This window comes from Trichomycterus rosablanca, chromosome 11 (assembly GCF_030014385.1).
Source record: "Trichomycterus rosablanca isolate fTriRos1 chromosome 11, fTriRos1.hap1, whole genome shotgun sequence".
Taxonomy (NCBI): Eukaryota; Metazoa; Chordata; class Actinopteri; order Siluriformes; family Trichomycteridae; genus Trichomycterus; species Trichomycterus rosablanca.
The window spans coordinates 16677704-16698727 of record NC_085998.1 but is presented as its reverse complement, the minus strand read 5'-3'; the positions used below and the strand labels follow the sequence as shown (position 1 = coordinate 16698727).

The following is a 21024-nucleotide window of genomic DNA, read 5'->3' as shown; positions in this document are numbered from 1 at the left end:
AAAAGTTGGGACAGTATGGAAAATGCAGTGTTCCTTACATTACCTAAATAATGATGTGATTCAAAACAGGTGATGTCAGCAGGTGATTGTAATCATGGTTTGGTACAAAAGCAGCATCTAGGAAAGGCTTTGATGTGCAAAGATGATCAGAGGATCTTCAGTTTGTCAACAAATGTGTGAGAAAATGATTAAAATGTTTTAAAACAATGTACCTTAAAGAAAGATTGGAAGGGATTTGCATATTTCTCCCTATACAGTGCATAATATCATTAAACCATTCAAGGAATCAGGAGGAATTTCAGTGCCTAAAGGCCAAGGGTGCAAGCTTAAGCTGAATGCCTGTGATCTTTGATCCCTCAGACGGCACTGCATCAAGAACCGCCACTCAACAATAGCTGATATAACCACATGGGCAAGGGTTTATTTTGGCAAACCTTTGTCAAGCACTACAATACAGAGTTACATGCACAAATGCCACTCACTTTACTGAGTAAAAAAGAAGCCTTATGTAAACCATGTCCAGAAGCCACATAAACAACGATTGGCCTGTTGTTGAGATATGGGCGGGACTAAGCCGGATGGGGTCTCTCTCCCATGACTGGTGCAATTACAACCTCTGCTGGCTGATTAATGGCGCCTGCACAGAGATGAGAAAAGAGTGCTCTCAGGGTGTGTCTCTCCGTACAGAACGCTGAGCTGCACTGCATGCTGCCCACATGTCGGAGGGGGCGTGGGTTAGCTTCGTTCTCCTCAATCAGAGCAGGGATCGGCATATGTGGAGAGGAAACATGACGCAATTGGACGCACTTCATTTACACTTCTGTGATGGCAGCATTAATGCAGAAATGTACGGTACATTGAGATCTTAGAGAAACAAATGCTACCCTCAAGACGTCATCTTTTCCAGGGACGTCCATAAATTTTTCAACAAGACAATGCAAAATCACGTGCTGCATACATAAAAAAGGCATGGCTGCAGAAGAAGAGGGTACGGGTAGAGGGATTTGTTGCTTGTTTAGATCGTAGTGCTACAGTTTGCAATACTCCTATATAGGGTGGCCACTTCCATAACACCAAAAAGGAGAACATCAGACCCCAAAAAGGAGGGCATGGGAGTGGGTACTCAAGATAGTGTCTACACCTCACAAAATTAAAACCTTAATTATATAATTGTAATGCAACCAAATGAACTAGAAGATTGCCACATTTAGAGTCGACTTGTGATACTTTAGTACAGAAATCATAAAATACATCTTTCCTACTCTTCAAAATGAAAGGGTGGTGAGCCAACCACTCAGAGCTGTAAGTTGTTCTGGCATGTTCACAGCATGTTTGTAAGCCTATGACCGTCAAATTAATTATGATCGTTACAAGCATCCGGTTAGTTTCCAAAGGACGTATGTATCCGTCTGAGTATTGCGCTGAACTGTGGACAAGCAGATGAAAAACTTGATGTATGGACACTCTACTCCTATACAGTGTATCACAAAAGTGAGTACACCCCTCACATTTCTGCAGATATTTAAGTATATCTTTTCATGGGACAACACTGACAAAATGACACTTTGACACAATGAAAAGTAGTCTGTGTGCAGCTTATATAACAGTGTAAATTTATTCTTCCCTCAAAATAACTCAATATACAGCCATTAATGTCTAAACCACCGGCAACAAAAGTGAGTACACCCCTTAGTGAAAGTTCCTGAAGTGTCAATATTTTGTGTGGCCACCATTATTTCCCAGAACTGCCTTAACTCTCCTGGGCATGGAGTTTACCAGAGCTTCACAGGTTGCCACTGGAATGCTTTTCCACTCCTCCATGACAACATCACGGAGCTGGCGGACATTCGAGACTTTGCGCTCCTCCACCTTCCGCTTGAGGATGCCCCAAAGATGTTCTATTGGGTTTAGGTCTGGAGACATGCTTGGCAAGTCCATCACCTTTACCCTCAGCCTCTTCAATAAAGCAGTGGTCGTCTTAGAGGTGTGTTTGGGGTCATTATCATGCTGGAACACTGCCCTGCGACCCAGTTTCCGGAGGGAGGGGATCATGCTCTGCTTCAGTATTTCACAGTACATATTGGAGTTCATGTGTCCCTCAATGAAATGTAACTCCCCAACACCTGCTGCACTCATGCAGCCCCAGACCATGGCATTCCCACCACCATGCTTGACTGTAGGCATGACACACTTATCTTTGTACTCCTCACCTGATTGCCGCCACACATGCTTGAGACCATCTGAACCGAACAAATTAATCTTGGTCTCATCAGACCATAGGACATGGTTCCAGTAATCCATGTCCTTTGTTGACATGTCTTCAGCAAACTGTTTGCGGGCTTTCTTGTGTAGAGACTTCAGAAGAGGCTTCCTTCTGGGGTGACAGACATGCAGACCAATTTGATGTAGTGTGCGGCGTATGGTCTGAGCACTGACAGGCTGACCCCCCACCTTTTCAATCTCTGCAGCAATGCTGACAGCACTCCTGCGCCTATCTTTCAAAGACAGCAGTTGGATGTGACGCTGAGCACGTGCACTCAGCTTCTCTGGACGACCAATGCGAGGTCTGTTCTGAGTGGACCCTGCTCTTTTAAAATGCTGGATGATCTTGGCCACTGTGCTGCAGCTCAGTTTCAGGGTGTTGGCAATCTTCTTGTAGCCTTGGCCATCTTCATGTAGTGCAACAATTCGTCTTTTAAGATCCTCAGAGAGTTCTTTGCCATGAGGTGCCATGTTGGAACTTTCAGTGACCAGTATGAGAGAGTGTGAGAGCTGTACTACTAAATTGAACACACCTGCTCCCTATGCACACCTGAGACCTAGTAACACTAACGAGTCACATGACATTTTGGAGGGAAAATGACAAGCAGTGCTCAATTTGGACATTTAGGGGTGTAGTCTCTTAGGGGTGTACTCACTTTTGTTGCCGGTGGTTTAGACATTAATGGCTGTATATTGAGTTATTTTGAGGGAAGAATAAATTTACACTGTTATATAAGCTGCACACAGACTACTTTTCATTGTGTCAAAGTGTCATTTTGTCAGTGTTGTCCCATGAAAAGATATACTTAAATATCTGCAGAAATGTGAGGGGTGTACTCACTTTTGTGATACACTGTAGCTTAATGATTATAGTTCTACAGTTTGCATACACTATAAAAGTATTTACTGAGGCCGCTCAGGTGGCACAGCGGTAAAAAGACACGCTGCAACCAGAGCTGGATTCTGAGTACATTGTATCGAATCCAGCTCTGCCTTACCGGTTCGAGGCTGAGTGGCTGTATGAGCAACGATTGGCCGGTTGCTCAGTTGGGGGGCGGGACAAAGAACCGGATGTGGGTCTCTCTCTGTCAGAATGCGATTACGACCACTGCCGGCTGATTAGGAAGAGTGCCCTTAGGGTGTGTCTCTCCGCATGCAACGCTAGGTGGCACAACACTCATCAATGTGTGGGTGGCAAAAATGCATCCGGCTGCTGCCCATGTTTCGGAGGGGATATGGGTTAGCTTTGATCTCCTCGGTCAGGGCAGGGTTCTGCATAGACAGAGAGGAAGCACGATGCAAATTGAACAATTGGATGTGCTAAAGGGGAAGAAAAAGGGGAAAAATAAAAAAAGTATTTACTGTATTTCTTTACAAACACTGAATGTAAATACCTTTACAGGGTTGCAGTACAAAGTAAATAACTAGTTAAATAAAGTTACCTGTAATCTACTGTAACAACGTGTTCACTCATTCACTCAATCACTGACTTTCCTAACCGCTTATTTATATTACGGTCGCGGGGGGTGCTGGAGCCTATCCCAGCTTTTCAATGGACACAACACAGTAACGTGGCGCCAGTCCATCGCCGGGCAGACACACATATACACACACACATTCATCTATAGGGCAATTTAGTGTCTCCAATTAAACTGACTGCATGTTTTTGGACTGTGGGAGGAAACCGGAGCTCCCGGAGAAAACCCACGCAGACACAGGGAGAACATGCAAACTCCACATAAAAAGGCCCCAGACCGCCCCGCTTGGGGATCGAACCCAGGACCCACCGAGCCACCGTGCCGCCTAACAATGTGTTGTTAAATATATTTATAATGTTGCTACACTGTTAACCCTACGTTTAGTTTTCTTGAAGAAAGTCATTGGTTCAAATATTATTTAAATCTCAATTAGTTTCATTGTGATGGAGTTTTTCTTACAATGACATGTTATTGTATAAAAAGAAGAAAAAGAAGAAGTACAGCAGTTTGTTACACTGTATCCCTGATGACTGAGTTCATGTACTGCTTTTTCCAACGGCTTTGTAATTTCTTGTGGATAGCAACTGTCACCACAGAACGATGTTGCAATTCATCTCAGACGAGACAACAAACAGCGCAATGGTTAGAAGGAAACGTGTCACGTGTTTTTGGTCTAATCCCACAATTCATGGCTTGTTGTTGAGCTTGCTGGACATCCCATTTTTAAACCATAGGCATTAATTGGAAGTACTTAACCTGGTGCAGCTATACTAGCCTGCACTTTTCAGGGCAAGCTGGCCAAGCAAGGCAAAACCCCATAACTAAGGATGACTAGTCGTGACTTATGAGTCACAAATTTCAAAATTCTTTTGCAGGCAAACTTTACACAGCCAAACACTCAGTGGTGTATAGTAACGAAGTAATAATACTTCGTTACAGTACTTAAGTAGTTTTTTGAAGTACTTGTACTTTACTGGAGTATAAAAATTTTCGGCAACTTTCACTTTTACTCCACTACATTTTCTAAAGAAATTGTGTACTTTTACTCCGTTACATTCGCTGTATGTAAATTCGTTACTCGTTACTACAGAATGAAGGTAAATGATGTGAGATGTGTGACGGACTGCACGCTGGTTTGGCGAATCTGCGCTTGTGAGTTAAACACATTAATGCGCATGTGCAAACGTTCTCTAAAAGCTATCGGAGTTTTCTAAAAGTGCGTCGTTCACCCAAAAAAACGCAAATATGGACATTTCAGAATCTCCAACACACTGATGTAAGTTAATGATTAACAAAGTAAAGCTGCAGCATCAGCGGTTTTTAAATCTTATTAGATTTAACATTGTTCAGATATCTACCTACCATTTTTACCGATTACATTCGAACCACAAATAAAACGTTTCATAAATCATTAAATTTGTTTGGAATTCATTGACTGCAAAACTCATGAAGACACGTCCATTATTTTTAAAAACTCACCTATGGACATGGACTTCATGGTGCTGAAGAACATGCAGCACGTCTTTAACCCTTTAATCATCTCAACAAGAACTCAACTTATCCAACTTATTATTAATGATTTTTCAGCTGTTGGCTCCAATTAGAAATGGTGTTTTCTTAAAGTAAGAATACCAATATTTTTTTTGTTTAACACATGCCATTCAGTGAGTAGATACAGCCTCAAAGAATATTATTGAAATACAGCTTATTTTACTCAAATATTTTGATTTAAACTAATGGTTGAACATCATTATAATTGCCGCACGTTTTGTTAAACTCTCCTGAGTTTTGCTTTAAATTAATTATGCCAAAATTATTTTTTTGTTATTGAAATATACTACCCAAATAAAAAAATGGGACAATATAGAAAATGCTAATAAAATAGATGCAGTGTTTTTTACATTTACATCGACTCACATTCTAAAAACGTTGGAGCAGGAACATTTAGGGCTAGTAATAAGTTAAAAAAACAACTAAATAATGATGTGATTTCAAACAGGTGATGTCAACAGTTGATTATGATCATGAATTGGCACAAATCATGTTCAGATGAAAGGAAGAAAACAGGTTAATTGTTAAGGTGGTTTACAGGCTTAAAAGAACAATCTTTATATATAAAATGACCGCTTCCATTTACACTAACAACATTTACTTTTACTTCTACTTTTAATACTTAAGTACATTTAATATCAAATTACTTTTGATACTTAAGTACATTAAACATCAGATACTTTTAGACTTTTACTCAAGTAATATTCTAAAAGGTGACTTTTACTTCTATCAAAGTAAATTTCTGGTAAGATACTTGTACTTTTACTCAAGTATGGCCTTCCGGTACTTTATACACCACTGCAAACACTTCACAACTTCTTTATTCAATGCAGTATATTTGGTTTTCCAAATACCTATTGGGCCCTAAAGTGAAACAGATAGGTGATCATTTTAAACTAAAAACACACATAAAGTGTCTTAAAGACCTGTTGAGACACCACTTACCACTATAAAATGCTACTGGTAGGATAAAACACCATTCTTCCAAAATGTCTTTCCATGAATACAGTTTTGATATGTTAATGTAAGTTGTGCTAGCACACTATTACTGCTTTAGGGTTCAAATTCCCAGCGGCGCTATCAGCCAGTCAGGTGGTAACATACAGACACAATTGGCTATGCATGTTTAAAGAAGGGGTTTGGGGCGAAGCCCCGCAGTGGATTGATGTCCTGTCAGGGGTGTGTTAATGCATTGCAACCAGTATTTCTGGGAAAGCCAGACACACTGCGACCCTGATCAGGATACATTAGTGGTAAAAGATAAATAACCTGAAATAAAATAAAATGATAGTAGCGTCACCTCATTAAATGTTGATTTGCTCCAGCCATAAAAGCTCTTTCAGTTTGGGCCTCTATGCCAGCTCCCCACTGGCTTGTTGTTGTTTGTCATGTGAGGCGTGGTGTAGGCACAGATTCACCCTGGGTGCAGGTAGTGGCAGTTTACCTTTGTTTTTGGTTTTGTTGCCACCGGTTCTGGTAGGGTCCACTGATTTTGGGTGTTTTTCTGAAAGTCTGGGTTGCCAAGGAGCTACAGCTTATCCACTAGTTGTAGCCTAGTGGTTAAGGTTGCCGGTTCAAGTCCCACAACTGCCAGGTTGACACTGTTTGGCCCCTAAACAAGGTCCATAACCCTCAGTTGCTTAGACTGTATACTGTCACAACTGTAAATCGCTTTGGATAAAAGCGTCTGGTAAATTCCTGAAACTGTAAATGGCACAGTTTTAGGGATGTCGAAACCTAGTGCTTAGGGTACTGGACTAGTAATCAGAAGGTCACTGGATCAAGCCCCACCACAAGCAAGGCCCTTAACCCTCAATTGTTTAGACAATATATTGTTACAGAACTGTAAGTCGCTTTGGATAAAGGCGACTGCTAAATGCCGAAAATGTAAATGTGTAAATGTAATTGTGGTGACTAAGCTTTCAACTTTTCCTTTTATCTGTTTTTTCCTACTTTCCTAAAGTGGTCCTGCCTTTTAACTGGGCAAATTAACTATGTGCATGACCACCTGAGTTTTCTGACTTTTTTGTTATTTTGGCCACCTTTTACCTTGTCATTTCTCTTTTTGTTGTGGCTCTTTAGCCACATTATTGTTATACTTTGGGTAAAGGTCCTGCAATTTGCTTCTTTTTTCCTGGTCTCACAGGTACGAACGGGGCTTCAACTGCTGCTTCAGCGGTGTGGCGCAACCCACTTAATTACTGGATATGTGTGATGCCCTTTCTCCGGGGTTATTTTTGACTTTATATTTGTCCTTCCAGGATGACATGGTTGGTGAGAATGACTAAATGAATAAATGGTCCCTGACAAAAATTAAGGAAAGAAAATCACTTTCTATGTGTGTAATCAGTCATGTGAGCCTCAGTGCTTTATGTGAATTCCCATTTGCTCATCTAACAACATATGATTGAAAGTTCAGTCTCATTTCAGGTCCCAGAAAAAAAATTGTAGAATGACACCCACACAGTTCACTTTAATGTCTCTGTCTCACTCAGCTAACTCCAGCCTGGTCAAAGGAGCATCGTAAACCCTGAAAGAGGAACAGAGAGTGAGCAAGTGTGTTAGTATGAGTATTTACTCTCAAACCAAATACTTTGTTGTTCTTGTATCGTAGTGGGTAGAACCGATAATAAAGCATGGAATAGGCAATGACACAGTCGGACAGTCACTATTTAAAATTATGCTACATTTATTAGCAAAATGTTGCTTATTAAATTAAAGTACAATTTGTTTACCCTGTTTAAAAAAGACTAATCAGGGAAAACCTGCCTTATTACAGACCTTACTTCAGTCCCCAGGGTCTGTGTTACTGTGCTGCCATTCTTCAGGTACTCTGGTTTCCTTTCTAAAACATGCAGAAGGTAAATATGTTGCTCTGTATTATTATTAATTGGTGATGAAAATAAAAGAATGAATAAGTAAATGAATGAATGAATGAAGAGATAATAAGATTACATTTCTAAACTATTCAGTAAAGAATGCAGATGTTGGGTAGTTTCCAGATTGTCAAGGGTTGCCATGCCTTATTTGCTCTGGTAAAGTATGTGTCAGCAGAGAAAGTAGAATGTGGGGATATTCACAGTGTGTCATCTACAAGGATTCCTTCACTTTGTTCAGGAGACTCCCTCTCTTCCTTGTTTCACTTTTACTACTCTGTTGAGAAACTGTCACCAGTTTTCTCTTCTTTTTTTAATACTTTCAGTGGAAATCCATTAAATGGCAAAAGTATCTAGACACTTGAACACTTCATCATTGTGCTGGTTCAACATCTCACATGTCTCCTTTAACAGTGTCCAACTTTCTTATAGGGTTTTTACACTAGATTGTGGAACATAACCGCATGTGCATATTATGCCACAAAAGCATGACTGAGGGCATTGCTTTGTGGATGCTCTTTCCATCATGCCTGATTCATGCACTGTCATGGTAAAAAAAAATGGGCCTTCCCCAGAATGTGGCCACAAAGTTGGAGGCACACAGTTCTGAAGAATGTCATTGTATGCGGTAGAATTAACCGGATTGCCAGCCAGGTGGTGAAGTATCTTTAATTACTACACAGAACATGTTTCCACTGCTTAATAGTCCAATGGCAGAGTGTTTTATACTATTCCGATTGTCCCTTGTTATTTTGCATGGAGATCTAAGACTGGCCGATCAACCAAGAAAATTCATTAATGAAGCTCCTGATTTTTGCAATGTTGTTTCCAAAGACAGTGATCCCATTCTGAAAGCAACACCACTGATCTCTTCAATATGACCCATTCTACGATATTGCATGGCTGACTGTTTTTAAAACATTATAGGAATATATATAGATAAAGGAACTGAAACAACTAATTATAAGTTGTGTCCCCACATATATGGGCAGGTAGTGCGTTGTTGTTGTGATTCTTGAAATTTAACTGCATCAAACATTACTCGTAGATTCTTTCTTATCTTTAACTATCAAAGTACTGGCCCACCACCTTCTTGTTGATGCAACAGTGTCTCACCACCTGGTCTAGATGGCTGCGCAAGTGGCAGAAGATATAAGGATAGGAGTGAGGTCCTTCATCGATGTTAAGGCTTTCTAGAACAATCTGCTGCGGATTGTTGTAACGATGCAGACGTTTATATGAGAAAGCCTGTGCTAGCCAGTGGCCCTTCTCAAACAGAGTGGATTCTTTGAGGTAACAAAAACTTTTTGCTGCAATAATTTATTCACAGAATACATATATCACAGAATACAGGCATATATATATATATATATATATATATATATATATATATATTACATTTCAGCAATTTTTCTGCCAGCGATCACTTTTATTTAAAATTATACTTAAAATATAAAAAAAAAATTCATTTATTACCACTGCTTTATGCTGGTAAGAGTCACAGTGGGTCCAGCGTTCTTGGATGCCAATCTATCGCAGGGCCAATCACATCTGTATATAGACGCCAAACCGGCCTATAGTACTGCTGGAGATTCACACCCTGGATACCAGCAGTAATGGGCTAGTGTAACTTTCTGCTGCACCCTTATTAATTTAATTATTATTTGGTAGAAATTATTTTAATATAGCGGGCAACACAGTGGCATAGTGGGTAGCACTGTTGTCTCACACTGAGAAGGTCCTGGGTTTGATTACCAGGCAGAGCAAGAGCAGGGTCCTTCCTGTGTAGGATTTGCATGTTCCCCTGTGTCTGTATGAGATTGGTGAATTGGAAATAAAAAATTGCCAGAGAGTGTGTTTGACTATGTTTGGTCATGAATGTCAAGTGTAAGTTTAAATCCTAATAAATAAATAAAAATCCATTAAAGTGTAGCAGACAGCAGAGTGGTTATTATGATAAAATGTTTATTTTATCTTTAAGATTTATTAAAAAATTAAATTTTTTTATAAAACATCAGTACAAAAACATAAAGATAGTAAAACCTATCTATTTTCAGCTTACAGTAAATATACATACATGTCAAAATGAAAACATAAAAACATAAAAAATCAATGTAATAAAAATAAGCTTTCAGACTGAAACATGAACTTCTAACAAAAAAAGAGAAAATCCTGAGAACGAATACCTGAATAAGCTACATGTAGCTAAACTAAACCACACGTCTTGCTGCTAATGCTTATAGCTGTCATGAGAAAAATGCTGTTTTAAAAAATGCTGTTTGTGAAGTGCGTGTTTGTTTAAGCTGGCATCAGATCTGTTTTAGGCAATGATGGGCATGTTGTCCCTGTAGCAGGGTGGCCGCTGTGGAACAGGGTAGCTGCAAAGGTCTTGGTAAATGCGAGCCATCTGATCACTGGCCATCTCATCAGAGATCTCCATGTTGCTACCGCTGTACTGAGATCTGCGGGTGGTCACTGCATCCAATAGCTGCTGACAGTTCACTGCAGTGATCTGTTCAGATAGAAACCAGCATGTAAAAACACTGAGCCAAGAGGACAAGGAGAACATGCTATTAGGTGCTAAAATATCTACCTGACACAACATAAACAATAAAAAACATTATCTACATTTTAATTCTTTGTTTTTTTCATGTTGATTTCTGCAAACAAATTGAAACTTGGGCACTAAAGATTGTAAATAAAATTATGTTTGTTTAAGTTTGGGAACTTGTAAAATCAACAGAACATAAAATTAAAACAAAGGTGTCCAAATATTCACATAACATTGTATATTCTATTGTATAGTTCTATATATTTATATATTTTTTTTTTTTTCATTTTATCAACCCTTTTTTCTGGGTCAGAATCATGGTGAGTTTGACACAATTACCCTGGAAAGGACATTAATCCACATAATTAATCCACATAGTTAATTGATGGTTGTTGTACTTTTTTTTTTTATTATTACAGTCACTGTTAATATTTTTTATTGTTGTTACTACTTGCAGTTTTTCTTCAATTTTTATGTGTATCTGTAACTATTTTTATATATTATACTTTATTATTTTTTGAAATATCTAACTAAGCTTTGGCAATACAACTGTCCATATTTGTCAATATTTGCCAATAAAGCTACGTTTTAGTTTAAGTAACAATAATAATAATAATAATAATAATAATAGCCGCAACAAATCAACAATACTAATAAGAAGAATTTATAATGTTTTGCTATATTAATACTAATTGATTTTACAAAGATATACTGTATTTATAGAGAGATAAAAAGACAATATTTTTGCTATATTACTAAAAAAGCACAATTAGCCTAAACATTTTATCAAATACAAAATAAGTATATGAGTAATAATAACAATAATAATAATGAGGATGGTTGTTGTACATTTTTTTATTTCTTATTACTGCTTAAATTTAGTATTATTACAGTCACTGTTAATATTTTTTATTGTTGTTACTACTTGCACTGTTTTTCTTAATTTTTTATGTGTATCTAACTATTTTTATATATATTATATTTTATTGTTAGTATTATTTTTATTATTTTTTTCTAAATATGTAACTAAGCTTTGGCAATACAACTGTCCATATTTGTCATGTCAATAAAGCTATGTATGAGTTTGAGTTGAGTAATAATAATAATAATAATAATAATAATAATAATAGTAATAATAATAAGAATTGTACTTTTTTTCTGTTACTGCTTACATTTAGTATTATTACAGTCATTGTTAATATATTTTTGTTGTTACTACTTGCACTGTTTTTCTTGAATTTTTATGTGTATCTGTAATTATTTGTATATATGATATTTTGCTGTTAGTATTTTTTTTATTATTTTTCCTCAATATATTACTAAGCATTGCCAATACAACTGTATATATTTGTCATGCCAATAAAGCTATGTTTGAGTTGACTAAAAAAAATAATAATAATAACAATAGCCGCAACAAATCAACATTGCTAATAATAATAAAAATGAATAATTTTGGCTTTGTTAATAATTAATTTTATTTTATAGAAAACTAAAAATACACATTATTTTTGCTATATTGATTACTAAAAATGCACAATTAGCCTTAACATTTTATCAAATACAAAATGAATATGAGCACTAATAATACAAATAATAATAATAAACTTATTTTAAATGGTCACTTATTTACATGTTAAGCACTGTACAATTTTTATACTGATTAAAATTTTATTACAAACTGAGAGATTAAAGAAACCTATTCAGATATTTACCTGCACAATGATCAGCTTGTTCTTTGCAGTGCTGAAGTCAGTAAATTCCTCCCCAAAACACAGAGTGACAGTGGGATCGGGAGCTGGATACTGGTTGTCCTTATACAGCTGGAGAGCTGAGGAACACACAACTTTGGTTAACACACAATCACCTGACTGTAATTCCACCAGCCTTTACTAAATATCCTGTTTTCTTACCATGCAAAAACCTTCCAGTGTCAAAGATCTTGACCACGGCGTCCCTTTCCAGCTTGCTGCCACTAGAGTTGTACTGGGAGTCTTGGCCGCTCCAAAACACTCGACTCTGACAGAGACGTTTGATGAAGATGCCCTCTCTGTTAGCACGCAGGAGTATGCCACGCTCCAAGTGGCCAAAGAGCTTGCGGGTGACGCAGCGCTGACGATCGCTCTCGATGAGATCGATGGATGGGAAGCGCACGGTCTGTAGGCTGTCAGGGCCATAGAGAAGCACGTTGCCAACAGAGGGCTGGTATGGAGAAATGCGGCAGCCCTCAGGGTTAGTGGTCAGAGTGTTTCCCATGAGTTTTCCTCCATAGTAGAAACAGACCATCATCTGAGAAAAAGCTGGAAATAGAGAGAAAGCATAATGAGTTTGCTTATTACTAGCTTTAACGTACACTACATGGCCAAAAGTATGTGGACACCTTACTGTGAGCTTGTTGGACATCCCATTATAAATATTTATGCATAGGGGCCCAAAAAATGCCAATCTTGTGCATCTGTATATTCATGTGGGAAGCTAATATTTTTTATGTGGTCAAAAACATCTGGCTTTTTCTGGCTTCAGGTGTTACAGAGAAAACTCATGTCAGCCTTTTCTAGAGGTGCTATAAGGAAAGAAAACGTGGATACAATTCCAAAGAGATGAGTTCTCAAATCGCTCTGCCGTTATAGTACGCTAAATGGCCAAATGTGACCCCATCCTCCTAATGATTTAATTCAAGTATTTCAGCCACAATTCTTGATGACAGATGAATACAATCAATTATGTAAAATAAATTACAAGCTTAACTGGCAACTGTTTGGTTGAGACCCTTTCATGTTTTAGCATGACTGTGGCCCTGTACACAAAGCAAGGTTTATAAAGACATGGTTTTACAAGTTTGGTGTTCAGGAAACTCCAGTGGCCTACACAGAGCCCTGCCATTAACCCCACTGAACATATTGGGAATTTATTTTCAAATGTTTTAATGTTTAGATGTTTAAATTGTGAGCCAGAACTCATATAAATGCCTGTGGTTTTGAAAAGGAATGTTCAACAAACCAATGGTTAGGTGAGGACATACTTTAACGTAGGAACCATGCAAAAGGTAGTCATAAAAAAGTAATAACTACTACTTTTTAATAAGTGAACATGTACACAATGAATCAATTTACCATTAGTCAACCTCTAAAGATAGAGAAGAGTAGGTAAGAGATAACGCCCAACAGACTTGTTATTAGAAATTGATGGACGAGGCAGAGACTAAGAACACCACAACATGAAGCAGAAGGTTCCTGTGCCAACTTTGGTATTTCCTTATAGCAGGACAGTTTGACAGCTGCTATGTTGCAAATAGAATGGACACTTGTAAGTTTTAACCTGCATTTTTAAGATGTTTTTCTTTCCCTGGATAAATGATAGACATTGAAGACATTGAAGATGAGGAACATGATTGTTGCTAATAATTACATATACATTACTTATAATGCTGTGTTCAGGTTGCTTTTAATTTTCAGAAGCCAGAATGACAGTTTTGCCATTATTATTGAGTTAGGGACTTGTGTAGAGGCACGTATGTTCCAGTGTTGTTTTACCAAATAATCTTTTATGCATTACATAATCTATTTGGGATTGTTTACCGTTTACTGTAGCCACCTCAAGCACCATTTAATTTGTCTTTAATGCTGGTCATTTTTTACATATTTGTGTTTGTTACATATATGCATTTTTCTAATAGAAAACTTCTAATAGAAATTTCTTTTAACATTGAATGGAACTATAAAATTTCTAAATTGTCTCTTGAATCTTCATGATAAAAATATATAACCTTTGGGAAGTAGCCATGATATCATAGATTTTATATAAATGTGCTTATGCGCCATCATGTTCCCTAAAGTTTAAAATACACTGCTGCTTTGCTCAAAAAGAAGCCTGAAATAACAACACCTAAATTAACTGGCATGCAGTAACCAGAACATCTGGTAGTTATGTGAAAACATGCATCACTGTTGTCCTACAACATTTTGGCCTTTTTAGTAAAATACACAGGTGAACTACATACCAGCAGTAAAGGAGTTTACTGGTGATGGGTCCAGATGTATAGGGAGAACTGTAAATGGAAAATAAAAATGTGTTATTATTTTACTCCAAACAATCAATTGCAAGGTCAACGAAAAGTCTAATGCAAGTTCCACAAATCTGACCCTTAACATGGTTAGTTCTGTGAAGCTCATTCTTATTCAGCTTTTTTGGTTTATACTCATGGGATCGGCAAAGCTAGGTCAGCAACTTTTAAAAAGGAAATTAGCCAATCTGTCTTCCTCGACATAAAAATATCAGCACAAACACTTTTTAAAGCTTACACTTATGTTCTAATAACCCGCTTGCTATCAGCTACAAGAACAAAACAGCATTAAGGGAAAACTAGAACAATAAAGCAATAGAAATTGACACAATGCATCAATTAAACTTTTTATCTAATCCATGGTAAGTGTTTTGACATGGAGATGGTCAGATTTTGTTCCTGTTTTCACAATGACAATGTGTAAATCCTATAGGGGGGTTTGTTGGTGACTTACCGTTGTGAGAGCTTTGCTGCCACCATTCTTGCGTTGGCTGTACATTGCAGTTTTCATCCATAGGAGAATGGCTTCTTTTAACAATGCTGGTGTATTCATCATTTGATGACTGCACAAACAAACCAAAACAGTTATAAGAGCTTACTGCATGTCTCTCCTCAAATGCGATACATCTACTACTTTTAAATGTAATATTATGACACATGCTGAAAACATCCATCAACCAGTCATCAATAAAATATGTTTACATGTGCAGTATACAGCCAAGTGCAAAAGACATTGGAGCTGCTGTTTCTTGGGTCACGCTGTCTACAATCAAGCAAGCTTTACCTCATCGTGGGTTTAAAGGCTGCTTCCCACCCTTGCTTCTGCTTTTTATTTGTCTGTGATCAGTAACAAACTCAAGTTGAGGGTGGCAGAATGGCCCATGGTGATGTAAAGCTTATTTTCCTGTTGGCATTTTCACCTAAGTGTCAGCACTTTTTTATTTTGGCAAATGTGTTCAAAGGATCTAGGATTATACTCAAATATTCAATGTTCCTCTCAGCATAAGATGAGTTTTCTTTCCCAAGCCTTGGCAAAGAAACTATTGTTTCATGTTTTGATGAGTTTGGTGTAGAGCAACTCTAGTGGTCTGACTTCAACCAGTGAACATCTTTGAGACTTGTCGAAAGCCTCCGTAGAATAATGGAGGCTGTCATAGCCGCAAAGCATTTGGTTGGAATATGATGTTTGAAATGATTAACTTCTGTTCAGGTGTCCACATACTTTTGGCCATATAAAGTAAATATATATAGTCTCTTAAAATTGCATGCAAACTTAAAGCCTACCTCTTTGATGAGTTGATCCAGGTCTGCTGAACTGCACTCCATCTCAACTCCTTCACTGGAACAGCTCATATTCAACACACTGCTGCCACTTTTACCAGCTACAGGAAGAAAATGTTTCATTATTTTAGATTTCTTTTGTTTCAATATATGTGGGTACTTGAAATATATTTAACACTCACATTTCTGCTCCTCTTCTGGGACGATCCTGTATACCTTGTAGGGTTCTGAGATGTCCAACTGGGAGCGATCTGTGACCTCTTCAAAATCTGGACTCTTGTTGAGGGCACATCGTAGTCTGGTCTTCCATGTCGCAGGTTCAGCTTTATCGCCTTCTTTAAATTTACCCTTAAACACTGCCCAGGCCTGCAAAATTTTACATTTTATTATGGTGATTATTCACATAGGCCTAATGCTCTTCAATAGCAGTTATTCGATTAGGTTTGAGAAATATAGACTATTATCATTATAGGTTATCTCTGTAAACTTGTTTTAGTTTTGTTTATTTTATGGTGCAATTAATATTTATTTTATTACTATAATAATATATAAATTTTATTACAATATTAAATATGTTCATACTGTACATATTGACAATACCAAAGGTTAATTTAGATACAGCACATAATTAATGGCTAGGTCTTCTCATTTATTTAAATTAGTCATTTGCTAGACTTTCAGATTTGCATTATTATTGTAATTATATTCTAACATATTATGACAAATAAATATGCTTAAAAATTATTGTGATATGCCATTTAATTCTGAGTAACTCTTGCATACAGAACTTGTGTGAAAGGTTCTTGTGCGCAGTTCTACACATAGCCAGTCATTGTTAAGAAGTATATGTCAAACATGTCACATATGTAAATAAATCATTCATTTAATAAATCTATAAATATCTTCATAAGTATGCATGAACATTTAAATAGTCTTTTTTTTTTATTTGTTCAATAACTTTGCACGCACGTAGTCCTGCCAACTACAGACTACAAGTCTATCATCATTAGGGTAAAATGCGCTGACAAAATAAATATAATGCTTTTTCCAATGCTACAGTTTCCCAATGCTACAATTTTTAAATTTATTTTTTATTTAAAAATTGATTGGTTTTTCATACAGTTCACTTTATATTATGAAAATATATTTTTAATATAATGCAATTAATTAATATATTAATTTGTAGATAGATAAATGTTCAAAAGCAAATAAGAAGCAGCAAAAACAAGCGCCAAATACTCTTGATAAGTATGCAGGGATTATAAAATTATGAATAATTAATTAATTAATAACAAATCTTTTTTTTCTACACACTTAAAAAAGAAATCATTTTTAAAGCATATGAGCAACAACATCAAGAGCAAAACCTGCATTTAATGTCTTTTATTGCACTGTCTTTCATGCACTTTGTTTTTGCACTGTGTAAAATTGTAAAGTGTGTATGGTTAGAATAATTAATTATGTATATTTAAAGTATTATATGTTGACTGCTGTGGCATCCAAATCTTGGAAATTTTGGACATCAGTAAAGTACATCTATCTGCCAATAAATCAATCTATTAACCTTTCAAACAGTCTACCAAATGCAATTAATTGTGGTGTTGGAAATAGACTATTGCATGCATGATCAATATTAGCTACATGAGTGGGTGCAACACAGCCACATTTGTCCTGGGTTCGAACTTCGAACTCACTTGTCAGCGTGGGTGGCTTTTTTACATCCCATAGCACGCTACAGGTGTTGAGTCAGTAAAATATACATCCTATAGGGTCAGTATGGTGTACCCTGTATGTCCAGGGTTCATTTCAGCCCTGCACCGGGACCCACCGCGACTCTAAGCAGGTTGAAATAGTCTGTGTTATTACGCTTACTTACTTTAAAGATAGATGCGTCCACCTCTTGATTGTAGTCCTGTTTTCCTGCATGTTTCCACGGGATGCGAAACATGGAGTGAGCCTCGTCTTCCCACAGCAATCCCGAATATATATTACTGTTAATCTGCTCAATCAGCCACTGCTTCAGCCTGCGTCCACCTGTATTCATCCTGTACACACACACACACACACACACACACACACACACACACACATCCATCATGTTCTACACTTATCATTCAGGACCAGTTAAGCATCAGATTTGAAGATCGATCTACATGTTTATGTGTATTTCACTCAGATTGTTACTTTACCTGGTCCTGTTGATGGTTCAGATATAATATGAATGAGATGATGTGGATTGATGATGAGGTAACGTGGATCCTCTCAGAATTGCTACAGTCCGTGATTTAATTCTGAGAAAAACCTTTCGGTTCATTCTGTATGAATGAAAGTTAAGCCCCGCCCATCCACCCACGCGTCCAATCAGAGTTTACAGCGCTGTGACGAGGCCGGCTCGGCAAAACTTTCTTCGAAGCGAGGGCATTTACGAGAAATCAGTAATGGAGGTGCACAGAGAGCTGTGAGTGGGCCGCGATTCCATGGAAAAGGGACTTTTCAGCTTTGATCGCTCTTACATAATGAACACAGTCCAATATCATCACCGTCCGCTGATTGCACGCACCTAAAAAACCTCAAAGACCCTCAACAGCTCAATGACTTTCCAAAACATGTGAGCTACACATCATTTCACCTTTCAGTGGGGGACTGAACTGCTGTTAAGTGATGAAACAGGGAAGGCAAGACAATGGCCTACAATGTCTAAGTAAGCAAAAGTGGTATGAGAATCCCAGTGGCGTAACTAGGAGCTCATGGGGGCCAAAAAACATTTTCGGGCCCCTCAACAAATTTCATATATATGTGTGTGTGTGTGTGTGTGTGATGTATCTGTAAATATAAATGCTATATCAGAATCCTGAATATATTGTGGCGCCGGCAAGTATGGAGGGAGGGGCGTCGGGGCCACCAGATGGTTATTTTAGGACATTCATTCATACACATAGACATTCACACAACAGACAGACAAACATAAAAGCTGCCTATCTAGCCCTTACCGCCGCCACCCCATCCCCAACACTGGGCTACACGGCTACGGGAAGCCTGGATACCACGGCCGCAAGGCTTTCTGGGTAAAGCCCGTGCCTGCCCCCCAGTGGCGACGCTACAATATATTACTGTTAATCTGCTCAATCAGCCACTGCTTCAGCCTCCGTCCACCTATATTCATCCTGTACACACACACACATTCACACATCCACACATCCATCATGTTCTACACTTATTCATTCAGCACCAGTTAAGCATAATATTTGAAGATCGATCTACATGTTTATGTGTATTTCACTCAGATTGTTACTTTACCTGGGCCTGTTGATGTTTCAGATATAAGAGGAATAAGATGATGTGGATTGATGCTGAGGTAACAAGGATCCTCTCAGAACTGCTACAGTCCGTGATGTTCTACAGTCCGTGGTGAAGCTGTAAAGTGATGAAACAGGGAAGGCAAGACAATGGCCTACAATGTCTAAGTAAGCAACAGTGGTATGAGAATCCCAGTGGTGTAACTAGGAGCTCACGGGGGCCAAAAAAATAATTCGGGCCCCTCAACAAATTTCATATATATATATATATATATATATATATATATATATATATATATATATATATATACAGTGTATCACAAAAGTGAGTACACCCCTCACATTTCTGCAGATATTTAAGTATATCTTTTCATGGGACAACACTGACAAAATGACACTTTGACACAATGAAAAGTAGTCTGTGTGCAGCTTATATAACAGTGTAAATTTATTCTTCCCTCAAAATAACTCAATATACAGCCATTAATGTCTAAACCACCGGCAACAAAAGTGAGTACACCCCTTAGTGAAAGTTCCTGAAGTGTCAAAATTTTGTGTGGCCACCATTATTTCCCAGAACTGCCTTAACTTTCCTGGGCATGGAGTTTACCAGAGCTTCACAGGTTGCCACTGGAATGCTTTTCCACTCCTCCATGACGACATCACGGAGCTGGCGGATATTCGAGACTTTGCGCTCCTCCACCTTCCACTTGAGGATGCCCCAAAGATGTTCTATTGGGTTTAGGTCTGGAGACATGCTTGGCCAGTCCATCACCTTTACCCTCAGCCTCTTCAATAAAGCAGTGGTCGTCTTAGAGGTGTGTTTGGGGTCATTATCATGCTGGAACACTGCCCTGCGACCCAGTTTCCGGAGGGAGGGGATCATGCTCTGCTTCAGTATTTCACAGTACATATTGGAGTTCATGTGTCCTTCAATGAAATGTAACTCCCCAACACCTGCTGCACTCATGCAGCCCCAGACCATGGCATTCCCACCACCATGCTTGACTGTAGGCATGACACACTTATCTTTGTACTCCTCACCTGATTGCTGCCACACATGCTTGAGACCATCTGAACCAAACAAATTAATCTTGGTCTCATCAGACCATAGGACATGGTTCCAGTAATCCATGTCCTTTGTTGACATGTCTTCAGCAAACTGTTTGCGGGCTTTCTTGTGTAGAGACTTCAGAAGAGGCTTCCTTCTGGGGTGACAGCCATGCAGACCAATTTGATGTAGTGTGCGGCGTATGGTCTGAGCACTGACAGGCTGACCCCCCACCTTTTCAATCTCTGCAGCAATGCTGACAGCACTCCTGCGCCTATCTTTCAAAGACAGCAGTTGGATGTGACGCTGAGCACGTGCACTCAGCTTCTTTGGACGACCAACGCGAGGTCTGTTCTGAGTGGACCCTGCTCTTTTAAAACGCTGGATGATCTTGGCCAGTGTGCTGCAGCTCAGTTTCAGGGTGTTGGCAATCTTCTTGTAGCCTTGGCCATCTTCATGTAGCGCAACAATTCGTCTTTTAAGATCCTCAGAGAGTTCTTTGCCATGAGGTGCCATGTTGGAACTTTCAGTGACCAGTATGAGAGAGTGTGAGAGCTGTACTACTAAATGGAAGACACCTGCTCCCTATGCACACCTGAGACCTAGTAACACTAACAA

The 21024-nt window shown here is 38.3% G+C and overlaps 1 protein-coding gene across 1 annotated transcript; it reads right to left on the bottom strand.

Moving 5' to 3' along the window:
* Positions 1 to 10185: 10185 nt before the first annotated feature.
* Positions 10186 to 18103, bottom strand: irf8 (interferon regulatory factor 8). Its single transcript, XM_063005204.1, has 8 exons — positions 17936 to 18103; positions 16242 to 16425; positions 16063 to 16160; positions 15233 to 15341; positions 14716 to 14763; positions 12629 to 13015; positions 12431 to 12546; positions 10186 to 10679 (listed from the first exon to the last, which is right to left on the bottom strand). The coding sequence occupies exons 1-8, from the start codon at positions 18101 to 18103 to the stop codon at positions 10488 to 10490; spliced, it is 1302 nt and encodes a 433-aa protein (XP_062861274.1). The 3' UTR covers positions 10186 to 10487.
* Between the last annotated feature and the right edge of the window lie 2921 nt (positions 18104 to 21024).